Source organism: Pseudopipra pipra, chromosome 3 (assembly GCF_036250125.1).
Source record: "Pseudopipra pipra isolate bDixPip1 chromosome 3, bDixPip1.hap1, whole genome shotgun sequence".
Taxonomy (NCBI): domain Eukaryota; kingdom Metazoa; phylum Chordata; class Aves; order Passeriformes; family Pipridae; genus Pseudopipra; species Pseudopipra pipra.
This window is the reverse complement of record NC_087551.1, coordinates 70,527,923-70,552,801: the sequence shown is the minus strand read 5'-3', so window position 1 is coordinate 70,552,801 and position 24,879 is coordinate 70,527,923. Positions and strand designations below refer to the sequence as shown.

General features: G+C 40.2%; 2 protein-coding genes across 7 annotated transcripts in view; one reads left to right on the top strand and one right to left on the bottom strand.

The window, feature by feature from the left end:
- The window catches only part of ARMC2 (armadillo repeat containing 2), an 81,880-nt gene that overhangs the window by 44,151 nt on the left and 12,850 nt on the right, over positions 1 to 24,879 (top strand). Inside the window, exons 14-19 of one of the 5 annotated variants that reach the window (XM_064649801.1) lie at positions 8,368 to 8,689; positions 10,130 to 10,252; positions 12,094 to 12,207; positions 13,583 to 13,715; positions 15,006 to 15,163; positions 19,403 to 19,559. In XM_064649801.1, the coding sequence (XP_064505871.1) occupies positions 8,368 to 8,689; positions 10,130 to 10,252; positions 12,094 to 12,207; positions 13,583 to 13,715; positions 15,006 to 15,163; positions 19,403 to 19,559 (1,007 nt within the window). The other 4 variants (XM_064649803.1, XM_064649805.1, XR_010429288.1 and 1 more) reach the window with 4 other exon arrangements.
- The window catches only part of SESN1 (sestrin 1), a 78,230-nt gene continuing 76,552 nt past the window's right edge, over positions 23,202 to 24,879 (bottom strand). For both annotated transcript variants that reach the window (XM_064649810.1, XM_064649811.1), the window contains exon 10: positions 23,202 to 24,324. In XM_064649810.1, the coding sequence (XP_064505880.1) occupies positions 24,238 to 24,324 (87 nt within the window). In that variant the 3' untranslated portion in view covers positions 23,202 to 24,237. The remainder of the gene's footprint in view (positions 24,325 to 24,879) is intronic.

Below are 24,879 nucleotides of genomic sequence, written 5' to 3'. Positions count from 1 at the left end.
GTGAATTGGTATGTGTTGAAAAGAAATCAAGTAACAGCAGTGTGAGTAAAATTGCCTGTGATGGGAAGAAGCAAAGAAGAGGATAAAATCATCATTATTAACACAAAGCATTAAAAGTCCTCAGGACCAAAAACTGATATGTGAAGAAAGGAAGTATGTGAATGTTTTCTGAATTTTCAAGTTGTAAAGTTTGTGATATCAGGTTTTTTACTGGCTGTTATGGCAGCTAGAGACATACAGTGGAAAAAAATAGAAGAAAAATAGCATTCAGACTTTCTCAGGTGCTTTCGTAACTGTGACTTTAAAAATAAGTATTAAGTATCATGAAAGTAAAAATGTGAGCACCAGAAATAGGATTAATGATTTGCACCCTCACCATAGACTGAATTCCACAGATGCCACCCAGATAGTCTCTGTTCTTTTCACTACACTGCAGTTTCAGCTCTTTTTTTTTCTCAGCTTGTTTTCTCTCTTGGGTAAAAGAATCAGATGGAATGGAAGAGTAGTGATTTAGCTCTATGGGAAAGGCTTTTGGAGATATTGAGTTAGTGAGACTTGCTAAATTCCATGTGTCATAGTCTTAGGTAAGGAATACAGAAAATTGCAAAGCTGGATCTGCAAGGTAGAACTGGGGAATTCAACGGTGCATTTGTACACATATGAAATATATGTTTGTGGTTGGCTTTGGAGCTTACTTGTGTGGAATAACAAAAAAAATCTTTGGTGGCTGCCACATGCTGTGAAAGCTGTCAGAAGTATTCTTGTAGAGCTTGTCTTGCAGGATGAGCTTTCACGCTTCTGTTTCTAGTCAGCATTGTAGACTTTTGCCCATCTTGAGAAATCTTTTAGCAAGATGCTCTTCCGCTTTCTCACATCATTATAATCTCTAAAGTTTTCAGATAAACTATATAAAAGGTGACTTCCTCAGGCTGTGGTTATTGTCATAAGTCACAAGAAGGCCATGCTTTTGGAACAGGCACATTGCCTAAATAGGGCAGTAGCTTCTGTCAATACTGCAGGCACTATCTGAGCTTAGGTGCCCTTTTGGGGCCCTGCCAGCTCCTGTGTAATGGCTTATCAGTTAGGAATCTATTTTCAATCCTAAGTGCACAAACACAGGGTGATGCTAAAATTTGTATCGAAGCAATCTTGTGCCTGTTGTATAACAAAATCCCTTTATACTTCATAGTATCCAACTTTTTAAATTAGGAAACATTTGTTTAAGAATCTGACATCACTGGATGCAGTAATTGCCCATTCAGCAAAATAATAATCACATTGGATCACATGAACAGTTCATCCAGTCTACTGTTCATACTCGGCAATGGTGAAAGATGTCTAGAGAACAATAAAAACAAGCATGTGTGATACTCCCTGTGTATACTTACCAGACCTCCAGCTCTTTTCAGTTTGGAAACATCCTCAGCCAGCTGTGTATGAAATAAACCTCAGTTGGCTTTTATTCTGTGAAATTCTAGAGTCTCTTCTCTACCCCATATAAATATGTTAAAGATCTACTGGCAAGGAGTTGCCATAGCAAGTTATTCCTTTTGCTTGCTTAACTATCTTTATTTGATACCTTCTGGTTCTTGTTTTGAAAAGGCAGTGAATATTTAAGCCCATTGTTCATTTCACACCTCCCTTGGCTTTCTAGACCTTTATCATGTCTTCTTTGAGTTATCTCTTCTTCATGCTGAAGAGTCCTTTCTTAGACCTTTCTGATATAAAGACTATTCCATACCATTGTGTATCCATGTTGCTTTTCTCAGGGCATTTTACAATCCTGATTCCTATCTCTTTTTTTGAGGAAACCAGAACATGGCAGTTAAGATGTGGCCATGTCATAGATTTGCATGCCTGCATAAATTTATTTCCCAATAATTCCTAATATTTTATTTGCTTTCTTGACCTCCCGTGAGCATTGAACTCCCATGAAGAATCTGTCATTAACCCCAGGATTGCTGTCCAGGTGGTTATGGTTGGTTCAAAAGCAGTCATTTTATACATGAAGGTATGTTTGCTCTGTTTTTTTTCCATACATCATTTCATGTTCATCTGCATTTAAATTTGTGCATATTTTATTACCAGTTGACTACAAATCCTTTTTCTGCTCTTTGTTCAGCCTTCATCTTTGCTACTTTGAATATCATAGTGAAGTCAGGAAACTCTCCCATATCACTGCTGCCACCCACTTTTCTATGTTGTTTATGGACAAGTTGAACACAACAGATCCCAGCACAGAACACTCTTTAATTCCATTGGTCATCTTCCTCCATTGCAGGAACTACTAATTTACCCTGTTTTCCATTCTCTAATAATTTATCTGTACCAAGACATTTTCCCTTCCAGTGTGAGTCCTTAGTTTTGCTAGGATTTTGGTAAGTGACTGTTAAAAGTCTCCTGGAAAGCCCCATGGTGATCTCAGATGGGTCTTAGAAGCCTTAAAGCTGATTGTGTTTATCTGGCTGTCCACAAATTTTTTTGTTCTTTTTTTGTGGTCTTGTATTAATTTATCTAGTCCAGACACCAGGCTGGAATCTCACTTGGGATGTTTTCCTGTGTGTTACCCTTCCAGTTCTTAAACATAGAAGCAGTTTCAGGAGGTTGCAAATTGCTGTTAGTAATTAAGCTATTACATTAATTAGTTCTTTTAGAACTGTTGGGTAATTATCCAGTCCTGGTGATATGTTACTCTTTATTTTGTCAGTTTGTTCCTTAAAATCTTTAATGATTGTGATTGCTTGAGTTTTTGGACAGATCCTCTGATGAGTCTTTCCTGAAGAAGGCTGTAGCATTGAGATGTCCCTAATTGCTTTCAGAGTGGGCATGAATCAATGCAAAGAACTCATTTAGCTTCTCTGCAATGACATTTTCTTCTCTGAGTGCTTCTGTTTTATCCTGATTATCAATTAGTTCTGCAGATTCTGACAAACTTCCTGGTCCTGATGTGTTTAAAAAGATTTGTTATTATTTTTGCATCTTTTGCATCAGTTAGAAGAACTGGACTGATTTTCTGTTGTAATTTGCACACTGCTGTTTGATTTAACAATCAGTTTGTCAGAAACAATTTATTAAATGAAGAATAGATTGGTGTTGCCTTATTGTCCTCTCTAAGGATATGTCCACATTTATCGAGTTCACTGTGCCTGGATCTGCCCAGCTTTCTTTCCAAGTGCATCTACCAGGTAGTGGGTCCCAAATCAGTTTGTGGTCCTCTGTGAGCAAGCAGGCTTCTGCTTGTGAGACTAGTTCTTGTCACCACTCCCCCCAAAATATCCCCACTCATTTCAGGCTGTTGAATGCCCTTTTGGCTCTTAGGATTCCTGCAGTGGGGAAGGTTGTCACAGATGAGGTTTGTAACTGCAGGGAATTTTCCCACTTTGTTTTGGCTTTATTTATTAGGCAAAGGCATATCTGCATGCAGTGACTGGTCTTTCTGTCTGGTATTTTGGCTGTGATGAGCTCCCAGGAACTTATTTCAGTCAGTCATATAATATAAGTCACGTAATACCCGGAGGCAATCACAGGCTCTTCACAATATAGTGTAATGTTGCAGCTCTGTTTGGTTTAGATATACATGTTTGCCTTTTATGTGCCTTGAGAGTGTTATTGGTACTCTGCTCAGTGACATCACAGTCTGATTTGTTATTGGGGGCAGTGGTGTGTTTCTTTATCTATTGCTTGCTTCTAAAGAAATGGTCATCAGTGCTGACCTAAGTGTTCTTTGTGTTTTGGTTACTCACTTTTTCCCGCTGTGCCGTCCCTCATTTGGACTGAGGACAGTTTGTGTGACAGCACCATACATCATGTCAGAGAACTGACCCAGCTTCCAATAGCTTTACAGCCGAAAAAAAAGAATCCCAGTCCTTTCTTATCACCTGCATTGCTTTCCAGTCTAGTTTGTTGAACAGCCACACAAATACTTCCTTGATCATAAATACTGAGGAAACAACAGCTGAGAAAATAAATTGTGAGTGGAAAGGAGATTGAGTGCTGTTTATGCCATCACTTCTGCTGAAGTACTTGTCAAGGTAACTCTACAAAGAACTTGCCTTGATAATTTGGTTCTTTTCTCCTGCATTTACAAATACATATTTTTAGTTGTATTCCTTCTTCATCTAGCCCAACATTATAATAGTGCCTAGAACAGTTAAAAAAGGGAATATAGTAATTGACCATTAAAGAGTAAAAATATAAGATTTTCCTCCTGTGTTTTTTAGAGAACGTACACTGCCTTTCATCAAATGTTGTTCTGGTGACACCATGCTTGCTTTTTTTTGTTACCTTTCTCAGATCTCCAGGTGTCCACAAACAAACCAAGAACATGAGTTGCTAAAAGTCACTAAGTGCAAATGAATCCTTTTCTGAAAAGTTTAGCTTAACAGATCATATTTCGGGGTGTAGAAATTATCGGGTAGGATCCTGTGATGTGGATACCCAGAATTATAATTACATATTTCTGATGGCCTCTCCTTATCAAATACATCCATATAGTCATATGTGGGGGAGAAGGGGGTTCCCTTTTTACTGACAAAGTACTCCCTGCTATCACTATGGCAAAGCTTCTCCTTCTGCTCTTTATTTCACATTCCTCAGTCAAGAACTTTGTTTGCTTTTGATACTTCCAGGTTATTCTACACCATTCTAAGCACATTCCCCCCCCTCCTCCCCAGCCTTTTTTTTTTCTCTTTAAATTGAGTTTCATTTTGTGTCAGTTGTTATTTCTGGGTTTGAACAAGAACTTTCACAGATAGAACATCACTTCAAGATGAATCCATACTGTGTTTGCGAGAGATTAGCTCCAGGATGGTGTAACTACTGCAATTTTGTCTGTAAGTAGATTATCAGACCTTGCAAAGAGAACTCCCAGATTTTCTTTCCAAGGTGCATAATAAAGCAGAAATACAAATTTGGAAGTGAAGTGTAAATTAGATTTGAATGAGAAGCAGGGCAGATGGTAGAATTTTGACTAACTCCATTGAAGTTTGTGTAACATGGAAAGCACATTTCATTTACAGCTGATGATTCAATAGGAACACAGCTGCTGGCATCTGACCTTTTATTTTGTGCTATCACTCCCCTTCTGAGGGCGCAGGCATCAAATAAAGTAACAACAGGTACTTGGGCAGCATGCACAGACTCTGGAATGGACTCCCCTTCCTTATTTATCTTGTTTTAGTTAGAAACTATTGACCTAATTTGCTTTCCTTTCCTACTGATAAGTAAGCCTGTACTGTTTGTACCCCTGTTTGTCAGGCTTTACACTGAAAGGCAGGTATACTTTAATTGCCAAGATAAACTGTTGTCAAGTTCTGTGACTCAGCAAGTACAATGAGGTACCTTTGCTACTAGAGCAGTGCAAGGAATAGATTTTTACAAGTAGATAAGTGAAGAAATCTTTCATATCTGTGATCAAATGTGAATGTTCCAGTTGCCAGAAGAATAACAGTTAAATGCTGATGGAATATGTGGTGCCACTACCACCTTAAAAATGAAAATATCATAGTTTCTCCACAGATAGCAGCAAAAAAAGAGACCATCTTCTCAAGTTTTTATTGATTTTTTTCTTCCACTTTGTTTGTATAAGTGAAGCTGTGTAATCTCATATATAGCCTTCCACTCAGGTTTGGGTACTCTGTGGACAGCATGTCTCACATGAATGCTTCACTCTAAAAAGATGAAATAACTGACTGTAATTCCTGTCTTTAATTTATCTTTAGTGTGATACATGTTAAAGCCTCCATATTATATAAACTGATCTGATAAATGTAATTTTTCTGTAAATGTGCAAGAATGTCTGAAATTCCGTATGCAGTTAATACTCAAAAAATGTGGAGATGCATAGTAATCTCACTTATTATGTTTTGGTTTTTTTTGCTGTGTACAAAAAGGCCCATGGGCCTTGCACAGGTTTAGTCTTGCAAGCAGTTTCAAAATAAAGTCATTCAACTTTGCATGTACTTTTTACACAGAAATTTTGAGATGTGTTTTTTACTCTTGCAGTGCTTACCCATGAGCATTTAAAAAAAATGCAGCCAAAAATAATACAAACCCTTGAGCATTGTACTAGTCGGGAGAAGTCAATACCAGCTTTCCTCTTTGACTCTGTTAGTTAAATTTTCACTGGAAGATAATGAATCTTCGATACTATTCTATTAAAACCGGATATGCTTAGCTAAAAAAGAAGTGTTTTATAAGTTTGTTTTGCTCGGCTGTAGGTGGAAAGCACAGCTGAGATCACACTTCTCAAAATATCAGTTGATTGCTTTGCGGTACCTGTTTGTCTGTTTCCTGATTGGGCAGAGCTGTTGCTGGGCTGATACCATTTTGACCAAAATTAGAAAGTCAATATAAACGAGTCAAACTAGACTGCCTGCTTTTTTCAGTTCTCTCTTCTGATTCATCAGTTGTTTGTTTCAAATTTTTACAGCCTATGTGAATTGGGTGTTATGCCAGCAAAGGTGAAAGCTCTTAGTGGTTAGTCAGTAAGAATGCTCATAAAAATTTGTCTTGATGACATTTAGATGCTAGCAAAAAATATGATGCCTAGTTAAAAAAAGTGGAAGCAGGTCCTACAGAGTGATACTAAAATTAAATATATGGATGTGAGAACCTTTTCCTCACTTAGGAGACTGCTGCTTCTCATGTACGATGATAGCACTCATGTTCCCGAGAGGATGTTATTGACAATGTCTTGTGGCAGAGGCTTAAAACCTGGAACTTACTGGTGAAGGCCTTTAGGAAAGAAGGACTTGCTGCTTACACATCTTTTTTTCCTTCAGTATTAGTATGTATGCTTCAACAGAGTTCAACAGTGCCTGGTTAACTTACATTATTAATACTAGAGAGGGTTAGAATATGTGTAAATATAATTCAGATATTTGAAGAAAAACAGCATGTAAATTGTTTAGCAAAATTCTAGGTTAGTGCAGGTGCATCTGTAAGGGTAGATGGTCCTGATATACTTGAAGAAATGCTGTTACTTTACCTGCACTGTTAAGATAAAGCTACAGATTTTTCTTTTTGGAAATGAGTAGGTTTTGATGCAAGTGACAGAGGCAAATGTTTTAATTAGTTTAAACTTGGGTCACTTCAGACTTTCAGAATTTTTTTTTTCTTGTCTCATAATGAAAAACATGGGTATGTTGTTAAATGCCATTCAGTTAGGATCCACTAGTCTTGCCACAGAAAGGCTTTATCTCAGTATGTACAATTCTCTATCCCACTGAAGATCAGGCTAGAAAGTGCTTTAAGAGAGCAACTTGGTTAAATCATGAGATCTCGAGATACTTTATAAAAATACTTATCACTTAGCAATGATAAGAATAAAAGGGTAGGAAGAGCACAAAAAATCAAAATAGAAAAAAAAAAACACAAAATGAGATGCAACCAAAAAGGGACATAAAAAGAAACAAGAAAACTTTTTATAGTAGAGTAAGGAGACAATAAGGAAATAATTGCTCTAGTGTTCAGAAGAATGTGAGCATTATTGACAGATGTCACTGTGAATAGTGAAGTGCTTTTTTTTGTGGAATGCCTTTTTTTTGCTTCTTTTTTGAAAGGGTTAAGTATGACCAAATGAATAAGCTGTACTTCAGCCTAAATTCATTTATCACTAAAAAATGAGCTGGAGCATATTTAAATGTCTTCAAAACAGCTAGGCCTGATGCAATTTACCTTTGGTGCTTACAAAAGGACAGAAAGGGGATTCCGATCACTGGGATTCTTGAAAAATTCTATAGAATTTCAAGGTTGTAGGGCGCTTGTTTTTAAAAGAAGAAACAGGAGGAACTGGAGAATAACAGACCAGTCAACTTAGATTACATTTCTGGTAAAAATCTGGAACAAATAAATTGGCTATCTGTAAGCAATTGAAATTTACTATGAAATGAGTAAGATCTAACATGGCTTTAACAGTAATAACTCAGTGGAACGGAGTTTAACCTCTACAATCATTACCAGGCCCAGAGGAGGAAAGGTTGTGGTCTTTGCCCATCACAGCTGACACTTGAAAGATTAGTAAGCTCTAGTCCATATGATTGTTCTAGTTATATAAAGTGCTGTTTTAAGACGTTTTAAGATTACTCTGGGCTTGGTAAAAATAGATGACCTATACTAAGTATATCCCATTAGTAATTACCCCAATGCTATCCTAGTTCTCTCAGACATTTTTTATTTCTTATGTGATTTGGGTTATGAAAACGGTAGCATAAAAAATTATTTCTAGGTGCTGTATCTGGAATTCTTCAGTCATTCTGGATGTGCTATTACCTGAATTGTGAAGCAAATAAAGTATTATCGTTTTAAGCAGCTCATACCTTCTGATGTTTTCCATGTAATATGGTTTGTTTATTTATTTTACTGCAGGATTTAGTTGTCCGTATCGTCTTCATTCTTGGTAATTTAACAGCAAAGAATAACCAGGCCCGTGAGCAATTTTTTAAAGAAAAAGAAAGCGTTAACACCTTGACATCATTATTCCAAACCTACTACGAACTTGATTTGAATGCACAGACATGGTACCATGATAGAGAAGGAAAAGGAAAAAACCACCTAAAGCATCCTTCAGAAGCAGAAGATGTTATGATAAAACTGATAAGAGTGCTGGCCAATCTCTCGATTCATCCCAGTGTAGGAGCCACCCTGGCAGCTGCTCATCGTGTTGTTGAATTACTTGTTACAGTACTAGGTAATAAAATCTACGTTGTGTTTGTTATCTTCCTTCAGCCTATAATGAGAGTTCAGGATTTTTCATTGCAAGAAAACCCAAAGTCAATTTGCTGATATTCATAACCTATTTTAAGTAGAAGGCCTGTTTGAGACAGTGGATGCATTGCTGCTTTGATACAGAGTTTTCAGTATCTGGGGAAAGATGTTGTAGAAGTGTTTAATTCAGTGATTAGATTTGCAGATATGATCATTAGGATAAGAAAACAAATTTTATTTTAAACGCATCTCACTGAGAGTTCATATATAAGGGAAGTTTGTTCTTGTCAGGTGCTACATAGATGTGTTTGGTGGTGGTATTTTTTTTAAGGTTTGCATTTTTTGTGACTGTTCTCAATTAAGTATTCTTTTTGTTCTCTGCACCCATAACTTTCAGCCTGCTCAAAGAAATTTCTCATATTTTTTTCTTCTTTTTCCAACCTTTTAGCTCTTTTGGATGGAAGAGCGTGTCCCTCTCCTGCCAAGTGGAGGCTTAGGACTGTAGTTCCTTTACCACTTACCAATCCCTTTGTAAATCTAATTACAGAGTAGGACTGGGTTTGTTGTCCCTGTAACAGAGTTTAGCACTGACAAGATACATCTCAGACGGCTCAGTGTATTTTACTCTGTGATGAGAACATTAAATATTACGTTAAGACAATCAACCTGATTATACACTATCTTATAGTCATGGGGGATTAGAGAAGGCAGACTCACAACTGCATTCTCTCTCATGGGTTGAAACTGTCTCAGTCTTAATCATTGTGTAAATGCTTTTGAGCTTCAAAGCTTCTCTCTGCTAGCCTCCCCTCTTCTTGAGCACTCAGCTTACTACATCAGTCAGTTTACTACAAAATGTTCTCTCTCCCCTCTTTTATTTCTTTCACTCTTGGTTTCTGAGGCCAGAAACCTCAGATAAATCGGTATACACAACTTTCAGACTTACAGATGGGATTTTACGTTGGTTAACATTCTGTCAGGAACTCTAAGAGAATCTTTCAAATATTGTTAAAGATGTTTTATCCAATTTTTTTTTTCAAGGTACCTAACATTTCAGTATAATAGTCCTTGGTATTTCTCTGTGTCTGTCCCATAGCCCTATTTCTGCATGTGGATTCTCCTCAGTGCCATCTTAAAATAGCAAATAGGTTCTGTAAAATGCCTTAACTAACTAGATTTTAAATCATGTTTCCTTACTCACAATGATTTCTGTAAATTAATAGTTGTAAAGAGTGACTTTGTATTGCCATTTTTGGATCGGGTGTTCCTGTTAGCTTCTGCCATGTTCCTGAAAAACAGAATAGTTGACTATAATAGTGGCCATGTAAACTATTACTCAGTTTGCTTTTGAGATCTAATGCACTCCTAAGTCAGAGTCATGTGCACGTGAATCTACATATGTTTTGTGGGTTTTGACTCTCAGAATACAAGTCCATCGATGACTGTGAAGAGCTGGTCATCAATGCTGCCACAACAATCAACAATTTGTCCTACTACCAAGTGGAGAGTTCTGTGGTTCAAGACAAGAAGCTGCACATTGCTGAAAGTAAGGACTTTTAAAATACTACTTTTTGTATAGCTTTCAGAAAGTGGAAATATTTTGACATAACAGAAAGTAAAGACACTGATAGCGTTTTGTGGAATATAAAGCTCATAGGGCTAAATTCTTCCCATAATGATTTCTGATTCTTTTGGAAAGTAATTCTGTGACTTATATGAAAGTAGCTGAGTTGTTGACAAACCCCTTCCTTGACTCCCCAGAGGAATTTGCCATATTGTTTTCTGTGTAGCAATTTTTGCTAGATTTGTTAAAAATCCATATAGCTGAGTCAAAATAATCATGTGGCTTTTTACTTCTCATCAGAGTACAGTAGGATTTTTTTTTTCTTCTCGATACTTTCTGTGCCTGCAAAATCTGATTTCTGTCTCTTTCTGGCTTATAAATCCATTGGCAGTATTGTATTGGGTGATTCTCTCCCCCCTGACGGTATGGACAGCAATAATTTAGTGATGTGTAGGAACTGCAACTGAGTTCTGGGTCTCATTGTGTTAATGTTGTGCAAAAGGTAGAGTTTATGTCTTGCATATCTTTCTGTCTAAATAGACAAGGCATGGGGGAGAGACAGAACCTGAAGTTTGCACAACAGGTAGAACAAGGAGTAGGAAAAAATATCCTGGCTGTCAACCTAGTCTCCTGACTGGTAGAGGTAACTGTTCTGCTGTTCTGTCATGACTCATTTTGTCACCTATAAGCCAGCTGCCTCTTACTGCTGGTTGGAAAATGTGGAAACAAATTACTTCTCTGCCTGTCCCATTTGCTCTCCCTCTTCTGTTTTGGTCGTTAGCATGTGAAACTAGTGCCATCACCTTTCCTCTGCCTGAACTGAGGAAAGAGAACCCTTTGATGGAAGACCAGCAGGCTTCCTCCTCCAGGAGACATTTTGAGAATATTTGCTGATACAAGTGGTGGTTCCCAAAGACAAAAAATAATAATTTCAGATGTTTCTTTAAGACAAGTTCAAGACATGTTCAGTATTGCAACATTCAGAGACAGAAGTAATGGGAACTAAGCCAACCTCTATTCTATATTTATTTCCTTCACTTTTCTGTGGTAGAAGGGTTAAGGGTTGACTTATTTAAATCCTGTATATGATGGACTAATTTCAGTGGTTTGTGTCATACAGAAGACTGATAAATGTAACTTCTGTAACATCGCTCCTTTGCCATGCAGCAAACCCCCCCATGATGATAGCTCTTCCTATGAAATGCTGAAGTTCTCATTCTGCTGCTGAAGTTACACACTAATCATATATTAAGCTGCTAAGCAGGAAAGCAGCAAGGAAGTGAATGCTTCGGACTGAGACAATATTAAGTAGCTGCTGAGAGAAAATGTGCTTCCTTGTTATAGCAGCAATGAGAGAAAAGAGAGCTAATGTCAGAAAATAATTTGAGTTTTAGGAGACATCCCACCATAAGACCATCCGTTCAGGATCTGAATCAATTCTCTTATATATTACAACTTTTTTTTAATTATGTCTTGCTGGATTTCCACATGAGCCCACTCAAAAATGCATAGCAAACCTGGCTCCCATTATTACAACTGTGCTTGGACTGTGTCCATAACTCTTTGTTTATTCCTTTGCATTTAGCCCCATATTGGTGCTCTTTGTCTCATCTTCAAAACCCTACACAATTTAGTTCTCGCTCTACCATCAGCTCACCCCCTTCACTGCCACCAGACAGACAACTGTATATTTCTTAAATATAAGAAATTTCTTATATTTATCGCTGTTGCTGCTTGCTTCTGATACTCATTGATAAGAAGCCAAGCACGTATTTGTGATATACAGGTAATTGTTTTTGTTTAATTTCTCTGCAAACCAATAGTGCTTTTGAAGCTGTTAATGAGCGACAATATGGATGGAGTTGTGGAGGCTGTCAGAGTCTTTGGCAACCTTTCCCAGTATCATGAGGTCTGTGACTTCATCATGCAGAAAAAGAGTGAGTTGCTTTTGCATTTGTACGACTCCTGTTTTTAAATGTCCATGGTTCTGAAAAGAAAAGATTGTTAATAAGCTGTCTCAGTTAAAGGGTAGAAGCAATCTTCCCTGATGTTTTGCAAATTAGGCAAACATTAGAATCCAATAGTAGTCATTATAAACACCATTTTATTTCAGTTTCATTAAAATGGAAATATTGGATTAGCAAAATACACCATGGTGCTTTCACAAAGGTAAATACTACAAAACCTCTGTTTTTCCTAAAGATTCAAATTTTGAAATTTCCCTTCGCTCATCAAGCTTTCCAAATCCTACAGGTTAGTAGTGGTATGATATAAAATGAAAATCTGACTAAATTCTCATTTAGGTTCATAATCACGTATTTTTGATACCATGTTCAGCAGTTAGTTAGCACTTTGTAAGATGTAGTTGTTTCACTGCCTCAACAAAGAGAGCTCCTGTTTGCCTCTGGGTGAAGTAGGATACAAGTCTTCTCAAGTCCTTTTGCTTTGGGTATCTAAAGAGCTTTGGGAAAAATGGCAACTCCTTGCTATCCGCAGAGGGTGTGTCATCAGTTTAATTAGACACCAGTTCACTGTAAATTTTCTTGGTATCTACCTGTCAGCGCTGAAAGCGAGGTGATACACCACAATATGCAACCCTTTATATCAAGTGTGGACAAAGCACCATTTTTGGAGGTAAAGGGAGAACTGACACTTAGTAGCTGGTTGCTGGTGAACTGTCTCAGTCAAAGGACTGAATTTTCCAGCTGGGAGAGGCTGTGGACGGTGTGCCAAGCTCAGGAAGAGCTGAGAGGCTGCCTCTCCTTTAGGCAAGACTGACTCCCTTGCTGGGGTTGCCTCCACAGCGTCCCCAGTCAGTGTCAGCAAGCGCTGCGAGACGCTGCACGTCCAGCCTCTGCTTCTTGCTTGTCTCCCACAGGAGCCCCAGGCTGCAGCAGTTGCAGCTGGACTCAGTGCTGTCTGGGGCAACCCTGCCACTCAGATTGAAGAGCAGTGCCAGATGCCAAATCCTAGCAGTTTCTGCTGACTATGCAATTGAAAGGAGGGTGATGCTTTTAAGAAATAAACTTCAATTCAGTTTGGTCAACTTGACGTCTTCTGAATTGGATTTTCACATTTCTTTAGTGTATTTTTATAAAATAAAATAAATTAAAATAAAACTGTTGTTCTGCATGATGTTATACTCTCAGTCATGCACCTGTTTTACAAATGTCACAGTAATATGCTAAAAGGCTAAGTTTTTGGGTAGGGTATCCTGCTTTCTAAGGATACATTTTTAATAAGTGTGTTGTAATGGCACTTGTATGGTAAGTCCATCTTCCCAGTAATACTGTTTCCTTCTTTACAATCCAGTATACAAGTTCATGATTGCTTTGCTTGATTCCAAGAACCACGATGTCTGTTTTTCTGCCTGTGGAGTTCTGCTCAATCTCACAGTAGATAAAAACAAAGGAGCTTTTCTGATGGAAGAAGGAGGAATTGGAAAGTAAGTTCCTGATTGTGCTCATGAAAAAGGCAATTTTGAGTAGTTTATCCAAAACATTGCAATTGGATTGTTTTTTACTGGGGCTGGTAACTTGTAATAAAGATGCCAGCATAGAAGATAAATTGGCACCTAATGTTCATCCAGAAAGAGCCTTTCATATGGGGATTTTTTTGCAGAGGCATTAAAGTGGTTTAGCCTACTGTAGAGCCAAAACCCATAGAATAATCTCCCAAAGATCCTGCTGATATATACAGCAGAGGAGAGCACCATACACAGAGCAACTAAGGCATGGCTTTGCAGTAGCTACTTATGCTCAACTCAGCTGGATCCTATGTGGGCTCCAGTTGATAGGCACCTTTCATGTGTATCTGGTGTGACTGTGAAGGTTACTTCAGGAACCATGATATCCCACATGGTGTGTTGAAATTCTTGTAACTACTTAGTACTGTAGGGAGAACTATCTGATGTAGCCATGCTCGGCAGAGAACAGCTCCTGAGTCTCCTCTCTCTGGGAGTTCAAGTTTAAGGCACTGATATTACAAGGGATATTAAATCTTGATGCAACACTTGTAGCTTTGATGTTCAGATAATAGCGGATCTAGCTTAATTGGAGGAACATGAAAGATCATGTTCCCATGCTTATAAAGCAGTTGGTCCAACCCACATTTATGAAACAATAAGCTTTCCTGTTCATACATCGTATAATTACTTTTTTATACAGTGTAAACAATGCATAATCTTCTCATCCTTCCTTCCCATGTTTTAGTTAACTTACAATATATAGCTGAAAAAGTAGAGTGAAAACAAGTTACAGGCAAATCGAATAATAAATGTGAGAAATTTCTATTATATATTCTGTAGCATATAGAATCATAAATTTGAAATTTTTTGTACTGTGTCTGAAAATTTGTGAAGGAAAAACAGTAACAGCATTTGGACAGTCACAAATTGTAATGAAATTTGATAGAATTTTAGTGTCCCTGAAATGGTTACATTTATGATGCATGTCAGTGAAACTGGCCAATTGGGTTAAAAAGTTATAGGGGATGGACAGGTACAGGCAGCATACACATGTACATGTAGACAAAAGGCATGTTCACATCCTTAGGGAACTACGCTGAATGAAAAGGGTGAAGTTACTGAGGAAGAAAACAGCATCTGAAGTTTATTAACACAGAATTTTCCTGCAAACTTTCATAGAATTTGCTGACATTTCTAGACTTACAAATTTTGAAGGACTCAGGAGAAAATTAGATGGAGCAAACCACTGTTTTTGTTTGGTACTGACAGGTTAGTTGACTGTTTGCAAGACTTTGGGCCGGCAGACTGGCAGCTGTCTTGTTTGATATGCAAAACCCTGTGGAACTACAGTGAAAACTTCACAAGTGCAGCCTCATGCTTTGGAGGAGATACCGACACGTTGCTGGTGCTGCTCACATCACTTTTAGGTGAGATTCATAATCTTGGTCTCTTTTCCTCAGTAAAAGAAATGGAAGAAGCAAAATCAAAGCAGTATTAGTTTGGTTGGGAAGCCTGTCATGTGGCTTTAAGTGGTTGGCTGGTATAGACTATCCAGCAACACAGTGGTCTGTTGCCATTCAGCACATTCCCTCAGGTCTTACAGATTGCCAGGGTGGAATTTTCTGCTGTCACTGCCCACTCTAGTTTGCCTACTTGGCATGCTCCTAATGCTTTCCACCAGCTGCCTTTTTGCCTGCTTAGACCTTCAGTGCATACCTTTCACTGGGTGTGGGCCCTTCTGGCCTCAGAGGTCACTGCAGGTGTTGTGAGGAGCAAGGGCTTGGCTGTGATGCACCTGGTTACTCCACAGCACACACCGGACACCACTGGGGAATATGGCTTTTCTCTCAGCTGGAGGTCTCTGGGGTGCAGCAGGCTGAGCTTGATGCTTGGCCACCCTTCCTTGCTCAGCATGGCCTCTTTGTGAGCAAGGACAACATTGTGGCAATCTCTCATCTGCTCCCAAAAGCCAGGGAGGGTGTGCTCGCTCCTCCACAAATGCAGGCTGGAAGGTGAATGTTTGGACCCTGATGCGCTTACCCAGTTGGATCTTTTCATCTGGACACTTAACTTTTGCTTCAAATTTTATAGACTTCAGTTGCTATGTGATAGTCCTATAGTCAATAGATGTAATTTTCCTTCTTTATTTTTTGAGCACTGCTTTGCTTATGATTTTATTTTGGGCAGGTCATTTGCAATTATCTTTAAAAACACTTGAATCTTTAAAAAGTCAATGAAATTGAAGGAAACTAACTAATTTTGATATGGTTTTAATTGGAAATTGAGTAAAGATGTATGCTTGCTGTCAGACCCACGCAGAATGTGAGATCCCCGTGATCTCTTGTTTTTAGACAATGAGAAAAGTGGGTGAATTTGTGAGGATTTACCTGAAAATATCAGTATTTCAAGGTTATTAGTGCACTTTTTAACATTCTGCAACTTTACAGCCACAATCATGCATGAAATTTCTGGCACACAGCAAGGAATATATATCTTCATTTTAGAAAATTTGTACTTACTTTTTCCTCTGCATTTAACAATGCTTATTTGAGCAATTGATTTGATTGCAGAGTGCAGGCTGGATAGTAATTGTGACTCTCATTAACAGGTACATCTGTCATGAACTGGAAGTTCATGTATGATTGCAATTGCAGTTGCAATTGTGATTGTAATGCAACTGTAATGACAATTAAAAAGAGGTTAGAATGAAATCAGAGGGCTAGTCTTTCTTCACACTGTAGTCAGAAGAGTAGCTGTAAGAGGAGCACGTCTTACTCATTGGATCTGGTTCCTCTGTGTGCAAAGAGCCTTAGTAATAGCAGCTGGTTAATACTGTCCTATATCTTCCTCCTCCCATTGTATTCAGTAACAGCCTTGAACTGTCATTGCTCTGATTCTATCATTCAGGAAGCAGGAGGCAACTGCTGACCATCAGTGAACTCTGCTTAAGCGTCAGCACACCCTCAGGAAGCGGAAAAAGTGGAGCATGGCACAGCAACACCTCACTTCACCTGCTGTGCTTGGCCTCCTCCCCTTTATTTTTCCCTCCACTACCTGGCACAAGATGACAAGAGATTATGAGGGAGCTAAAAGGGAGTGGAAATAGCCTGAAAAGATGTTGGGCCCAAGAGAAAAACTGGACAAAAGACACCACTTATTTTTCTTTTTCCCTACCTGATCCCCGGAGCCTGATATGCAGCAGCACTGCTTTCCAGTGGCACTTGTCATTTGTCTTCTTTCAGCTGCTCTTGAGTTCCACGTCACTTTACTGGCTCAAAGCTTCTGGAGGCTGATGTTCCCAGGCCCCTGGCAGCAGCTTTGCCTTGTTCCAGGCCCTCAAGAATAGCAGTGGAGATGAGCTTCTATCTTGATAACATTCTTCTGTTTGGTCACTCAGTGAAATTTCTTTTCCCCTTGCTCTTTCCAGACTTTTTCTTCTACTCATCTTTACCTCCACTATCAATTCGAGGAGGTTATTTTGGAATCTCAGTACATGTGAACTCTTGCATGACGTGCTAGTAGCTTCCAGGGCTCCTGGCCCCTGTCTTGCCAGTGTTACAAGGATGGGTAGCCCTTGCAGACCACTGAAGTCTGCACTCTGGTCTTCAACTTCCCCCATAGTGTGCAGACCCAGTGTGCTTGTCTTTTCCCTGGGCTTGCAGCCAGTTCATATGCTATTTGGCCAGTACCCAATTTTCCTAGTTTTTGAGGAGAGTCGTGGGAAAATTAAATTATCTGAGGATGTACAGCTTGCGTGTGGAACACTGATCCTTGCTGATCCACAGTGTTACTCACGTTCTGTTTTGGGAAATTTACTGTTTCAGTTCAACACTTCAGCTTTGAACTGGTTCTGACCCTTGTTCTTGTAGTACTGGAATTCTTGACCTCACTGATTCCATAAACATTCAATCAACTTCTGGGAGCAACAGCTGTCTACTAAAAGGGAGAAATGTTTCTTGCTCTGTGTTAAAGATAGTTAATTTGGGCAGAAAAATCAGGAGTAGGCAAAGCAATTCTCCCTGAAAACAAGGCCCATAATCCCTTATCTTTCACTTCTCTGCTGCTAGGAGTCATTTTAGGTATGTTGGGTTGCTGTGCCATTGATACGACAAGAGCAGACTGGCACAAGTTGCAGTAATGTGAAGTTCCAATTAAACATTAGGAAAAGAAATTTCCATCATGGCAGGGGCCAGGCACTGGAACAGCCTGCTCAGAAAGTCTGTGGAATCTTGGAGATGTTCAGTACTCAACAGTACATGGACCAGAGCAACCTTATACATGGTGGCTCTGCTCCAGAAGTTCTGTCCAACCTAAATTATCCTATGATATCATCAAATGTGGATCTGATGACTGAGGCTGGATTTTATCTCTGATTACAGGTTTTTCTTCCTGCAGAGATGTGACATCCATCTTGAAAGAATGGGTCTTTTCTCTTTATTTTATTACAGAAAGGCTTTAAATGGCATCTCTTTATGCAGAACCCCTTTTGTAATCTACCTCACATTTAATTTTGGTAGTTTAGAAACAGTGCAGTGGCATAGAAGTCAGGTACTGTTTGCAGTTGCCGGTAGCTTTGTATGAACCAGAGCCCATCTCCATGCACAAGGAATGTTGCTCTTTCCTTTCTAGCTGTTGCAGCTCAGGCCATCTGCTCTGCACAGGCACCTTGGCATGCTTTTGGATACTTGAGCATCTCTTTTCTACACAAAGTTTGACTCAAAATGTGGGAACTGAAGTTTCTCTTCAGCCCCAAGTTGTCTTACCTGCTGTGACTGTGCAGTAAGCTCCCTGACAGAGTTACTCGTTTAACATGTTGTGAATCTGGTGCTCTTTCATAGTCTAGACCAAAGGTAAGTCACACTTGACACTCCCATTTAGAGCAGGATTCCACCTTCATTTTAGGCCCATTTATGATCTAAAGTACCCTAATGTCAAATATCCTCCTGTTAAACTGTATGAAAACATTTGTTCAGCATTATCAGCTGTGTCTGTGGATTCTTGGATTCAGGAGAATGCTTCTGGTTGCAGACTGATTTCTTTTTTCTGTAAGAGTTTGTTTCTTTGCCACATCCAGTGCCAGGCATAATGGAGGGGGAATAATGAGTGATGACTTCCCTTAATTCCTAACACTGCTTGCCTTTATTAAAGAGTGTTCTGTTGTTTTATTTTTTAAATTTGTGAGGAAGGGAGGGCATCTGTAATACAGTAACTAGTGTGCTTCAGTTTCCCTCAGTATGATAGTAGATAGAGTTTGAAAGGGTCTCCATGAACCAGAGTAGCAGAGCTATTTGTGACAGGGAAAACATAGTTGTAGTTAGATGAATTGATTCCTTACCTTAGCAAAGTTGCTGTGGGTAATGTTAAATCCTGGTACTTTGCAGAGCGACAGCCCCAGTAAATGCTTGGTCTTGGAGATACAGTTTAGCTACACCTGTAAGAATAAAAGAACCTGCAATGCCCTTTTCACTGTTTTACTGACCTTAACATCCTTTATTTTCAATTCAATCTAAATCCCTCAGACAGTGATGCTCAGCTTATCTGAAGTGCAGAGTTATTTTTAAGCCATCAGTGTGCACAACTGGTAAGCTGTATGTGCCGTAGTCATAAAATACATAGTTGGGTATATTTTTATTCAGAACTGATGACAGTATTTTCCTTGATTGCAGATGAAAAGCTAGTGTTGGACTGCAGCCTCGAGAGAGAGGGAAGGGACTCCCACAAACTACATTGGGAAAGAGAGTTCAAACCTGTGGCAGAGAAACTTCTTGATAGAATTCAAAGCCATCACTCCTTTCTTCCAGCTGTGCCTATTACTCCATTGTAGTCAGTCTTCTCTCTCTTTTTTTTTTTTTTTTGGTCATGTAAATTGTATAGCTTTATATTTCTAATATACCTGTATGTTGCCATGAGGAAGAATGTTAAAGAGCGTGGCTATCTTTTGAAGAGCTTGTATGAAATTTTTGCATGTGTAATTACTTTTTACAGTAGACTTGAACTGATCAAGCGGCTGCTCAGTGTGATTTGTCTGTTGATTCCATAATTTCCTGGCTGGGAAAAACAAACAAATGTATTTGCTGAACTTTTAGTTTTTAGAAGGTACTTGGACCTCTGTGGTACCAAAAATGCTGTGCAGTACAGAAGAACATTATGTGACAGGAGCCACATTTCACCTACAGACTTGTATATGCTGTTACTTTATACAAAATTGTGCGACACAGTAACCCATGTGCTACTTGGGCATTGTGCTGTGTTCCTTCATGAGCTTCACTCTTCAGACTGAATGCTGTCAGTGGTTGGGGGAAGTCACTTCCCTTTCCTTTGGAGATCCCCCTTCCTTTTTCTGATACTCTGTGACTGGGGTCTACAGTATCCCAGCTATCCCAGCTCCTGCCTTGGCGCTTACAGGATATAAGCTGTGCTGGCCTTTCCCGACTTGGGACTTCACATTTTAAGGCAAAACACTTGTATCCCTGATCAGAGACGATTTTAGCTGGTCTGTTGTGTTCTTCCTTCAGTTTTTCCAACACTCCGAGGGGCCACCTGTGTGCCTCTGCTTCTCAGACTTCTTGGCCAGTTGTCTCCCCTGAACTTGCATCTCCATCCATGGGGCAAAAAAAGGCCTGTTCCTTCATGTTCCTTCTAACTGCTGCTGGCTTGTTTGTTGCTCAGTTTTCATCCTTTCAGCATGTAGAAGTCCCTGCTTGTAGCCCATGGATTAGCTCAGCAGGCGCATCACTGGCCTCACGCATTAACAGCCCAGTTGGCTCCAGGGAGCTTTACAGACCTGACCTATTTCTCTCTTTTCTGACCTCAGATTGCTAAGAATAAACTGCTGTGTGGAGGCTGCCGGGCTCCTGCTCCTGAGGGTCAGCAGCATCGCACTGTGCTGTGTGCAGCAGGAGAGTTTCCAGCCTGGCAATCCCTGCAGAGGCTGGAAGAAGTTGCTGTTCCAAGGCAGTGATTCAGAGCTCCCTCAGTGGCACTGCTGTACCTTTGGTAGTGCCCAGGCCTCTGCTTCCGGGTGAGGAGAGGAAGAGAGGAGGCTGGGAAGTGGAGCCATAGTAGAAGAGTAGGGAGACCTTTTTCCTAATTTAGGCCCCTGCTTCTATAGGCCAGGCAAGAGGAGATTTCATGGTCCAGGTTTTGGGAATGGTAAGAAGGAAACTTCAGTGAAGGTAATGAAATTTTCTATATTCTTTGTGTCTCAGCAGCTCTGTTATTTCTTGTGCCTAGTTGGCTCAGCCCCACAGTGAGTTGCTTCAGGAACGTGTGGCAGCCTCCATAACTGCAGTCCACAGGCAGGAACTGCTCAGCAGTTCAGTGTGGTTTGGCTCTTACAACAGCTCTGCTGAGCTTGAAAATATCTCAATTATCATCCCTTCTTTTGCCATTTTAATTTTAGCTGAAGTTGAACAGAAGATAAATGGCTCCATTTGTTTCTTGGAGAAAAGAATGGATTTACTTTTGGGGAGTATTAAAGAAAGGATGGAACCACCAGCAGTGGTTCCAGTAGAGCTGGATGGCTCCATGTCTCTCTCTGGAGAAAAAAATTGTGGATAAGAAGCAGCAGCCCCAGAATGCTGAATTTCAGGTGTGTTCTTATGGCATTGTCTACCACTTGGGTATCTTTGCCACAAACCTCAATGAAACAGGTCTCTTATGTGCAGGAGCCCATTCCTGTTTAGCGACACCTCCCTTTGGGGAGGGTTGCCAGTTCTACAGCTGAGGGGGGTGTGACACTGCTGCTGCTGCGCACACAAGGTGCTGCCCTTCCCACAGGCCATGGGCTGGGGCTCTGCGGGGCTACCTGGGACTGTCAGGGCTGAGAGCTGAGGAGCACAGTGCACCTGAGGTCACCAAGGCAGGGCTGGGGCTGGTCCCTTGTGCCCTCCCATCACTCACACCTGCTGCTCCGGGCAGCCATCGCTACTGTGATGAAGCATCTGTCAACCATTGTCTTGTTCTTAATGACTCACCCCGCTGTCTTTGGCTGACACTGTGCTTAACAAACAGCCTTGCTGGTTGTTTTCTACTTAGGACCACAAACCCCCTCTGCACTTTTTAATGGAAAATCCCCAAAAACTTTCAGGCCCTTTCTCCAAAGTAAGTAGCTTGGTGTGTAGTTGGGATTGCCTGCCTGTTGCGGCTCATGCTCTGATGGCAACTGTGACCATATGCAGCCACTCAGACACACATATATGCTGCCGTGTTTACTGCTTGAAAAGGAAGAGGACACTTGGATGTGTCTGAAGAGCCTTGGATGGAAGTGGCCAGGTTAGGTTTCTTGGAAGAATTCATGTCTACCTTTGACCCCAAAAAGCAGCAGGAGACTGAGGTGCTGCCGAAACATCCTTCACAGACTGGAAAGGCACAGCTCAGCTGTATGATATGCCCTTAGACAGGAAAGTTTTGCTCTGTTTTTTGGAACATTAAAAATCCTGTATTTTCAGTTAAGAGGAAGCACCAGATGCTTCCTGTTAGTCACAATTTTTGACGGTTTATTAATCTTTCTCCCCTAGATTTTTTTTTAGGTATTTTAGCTTCTTGGACTGTAAACTAAAAACTGTTCCCAGAATGTTCTGCAGTAAGAGAAACCAGTCTGAGCTGAGACCCAGGCCAGAGGACAGAAATCAAATGGATTCTACTTGTGGGCTTGGGAAAACCATTTCATAGATTCATAGAATATGCTGAGTTGGAAGGGACCCATCAGCATCATTTAGTCCATCTCCTGGCCCTGCACAGAACACCCCAAAAATCACACCATGTGCCTGGGAGCGTTGTCCAAATGCTTCTTGAACTCAAGACATGCTTTCCTGCCTTACAAATAAGGCTTCTACCTTCCTCTAAACGGGGAGGAGTTTTTACACTTGGACTACAACCCCTGTTACAACCAGCTGTAGGAGTGTGTCCAAAATAGTTTGTCGCTCCCTTTTAGCAACCCCCCCTCTCTGTTACCTCTTGCCTGACTGTTACCTCCATCTGACTGCAAAGACCTCACCACCCTTCTGGCAGTAGCCAATGAAAATCAGCAGCCTAATCTGGAACTAAGTTCACTACTGAAGGATTTTAAAATCAGTTTAACTCTTAAAACTATATTTAGAGCTAGTTTTCGAAAATAAGTGATTGCATTAACATATACTGGAATCTCTGAGCCCACCATGTCCGTTGCCTGTGGGAAAAGAGAAAACCTTACATGACAGAGTATTCCTAAATAGAAGGTGGAGGACCATGAGAAGGGCGAAAACATCAGGAGTATAGGAAGGGTGTTCCTACTACAGTATTAATGAAGATCTAGATCTATGTTTTTAAACTTTATTTTCTCCCATCATTTTAGACTCAGTTGAAAAATTCATGGCTCATCATTTTAAGTATGTTTGCACAGTTACTGTTTCAAACATTTTTAAGTGGTCTTTGAACCAGTAAGAACAGAAGCTTAAAGTTAAACCACACAGAAACACCAAGAGAAAAAGTTGTTACCTTTATTTCAAAAATACCAGTAATACTGACAAATTTAAAAAGCAATTCACACTCATACAAAAGTATTCATGTGTTCTCCAAAACCAATGTATATTAAACGTCAGCATTTTAATCATGTTTTGATTTACTAAAAATAGATGGTTTTTAGCCTAGTTATTTAAGCAACTGCAAAAATCAGTAAGACCAGCGTTGGGCATGTAATACAGTAGGACTGTTTGGCAGTCTAGAACAACATTCCCACACCTTGTCCTAGCTCCTTCTTGGTTCATCTGTGAAAAAGAGGACAAGAAGCTACTCGACACTTCAGGTAGGTAGATCTCTAAAAAGCTCTGAGGACTCCAGTCCCCTTTTTTCCATAGGAAGACCATTGCACTTTGGAGCTCACGAAATAATGCTGAACAAACGTCCTGTAGCATTTTAAGGCTAAACTAGTTGAGAAAATTGACTGCTATCTTTTAGATTATCACTGTGGACAGAAGAGGTTTAGTTCTGATTAAAAAGGGAATCTAAATAACAAGGCTTTTTTGAAACCACACACGGTAAAGGCTCAGACAATAGCAGTGCTCACTTCCACTTCTAGCTTAACTGGAACAGCCTGGGTCTGTTCACTCCACCTGCACAAATAGCAGCATCAAGATTTTCTAAAATTATTCTTGTAGGGAAAGCAAATGTCATCAAATCCCACTTCTTTTCGCGCTCCAACTCCCACAGTATTTGCCTTAACACAAGATCTATATGTCTATAGTTTGCTATATTGCCACAAATTCATAGAATGTCCCATAATGTCTAAAGCCAAAATACCATGAGCAGGCAGCACTTCTGTACAACCCTGTCTTTTCAACTGCCAAGCATTCACTGCCGAGTGGCAGCAACGATATTCCAAACATGGAAATAGCTGAAACTAAAGGAGTTATGGCACAATGGGCATCTTAACTTATAGCTACTGTTGGTCCTGAGGCTTCGTATCTTCCTCTGCCACACTGCAGCTGCAGAACATTCCAACGTCAACAGGCAGCCGGAGACATCAGGTCATATAGCGAGTAATAGCTCTCAGAGCATAAAGTAGTTCGGCTTGCATCCGAGCTTCTACCAGAAGCAAATTTACATGGACCTTCAGGAAAGAGAAGTCAGGCTTTAGTGGTGTGCTCACAGTGATGTGCTGCAGCTAAAGGAAGCCTGCAGGGCTGTGGTTTTCGTGTCAGTGCTTGCAGCAGCAGCCACAACAGCAGCAGCAGCAGGGGAGCACTGCCTGTGTGAGCCACCCAGACCATCAGTTCTTGCCATGAAGCTCCTTGGGGACAGAGCAAGTGGCATTGCACAGCAGGGGGTCACACGTGCACCTAAACAGGGCCATGCTCCCAGGAAGAGGCAGTCACCCTTTAGTAGACCAGCTGGTTTAGCTGGAAAAAACAGACAAGCTTTCAAGCACACAAGCCCTTCTTCAGCAGCAGCAGAATATGCATGGCCTGTTCAAATTTAGCTTAGTGAGGGTGATTGATTAAAGGCAAAAGGGCAGCTGGTACCTGTGGAGCAGAGCTGATAAGGTAGTTTGCCCCTGCTGAAACACACAGGTAGTTATCACCCGAACAACGTGGAGCGGTTAGCCAAGGTGAGGCACACGAAAAACTCTAAAGTGCCACAAAACTGTCTTTACTGAGACACAGGT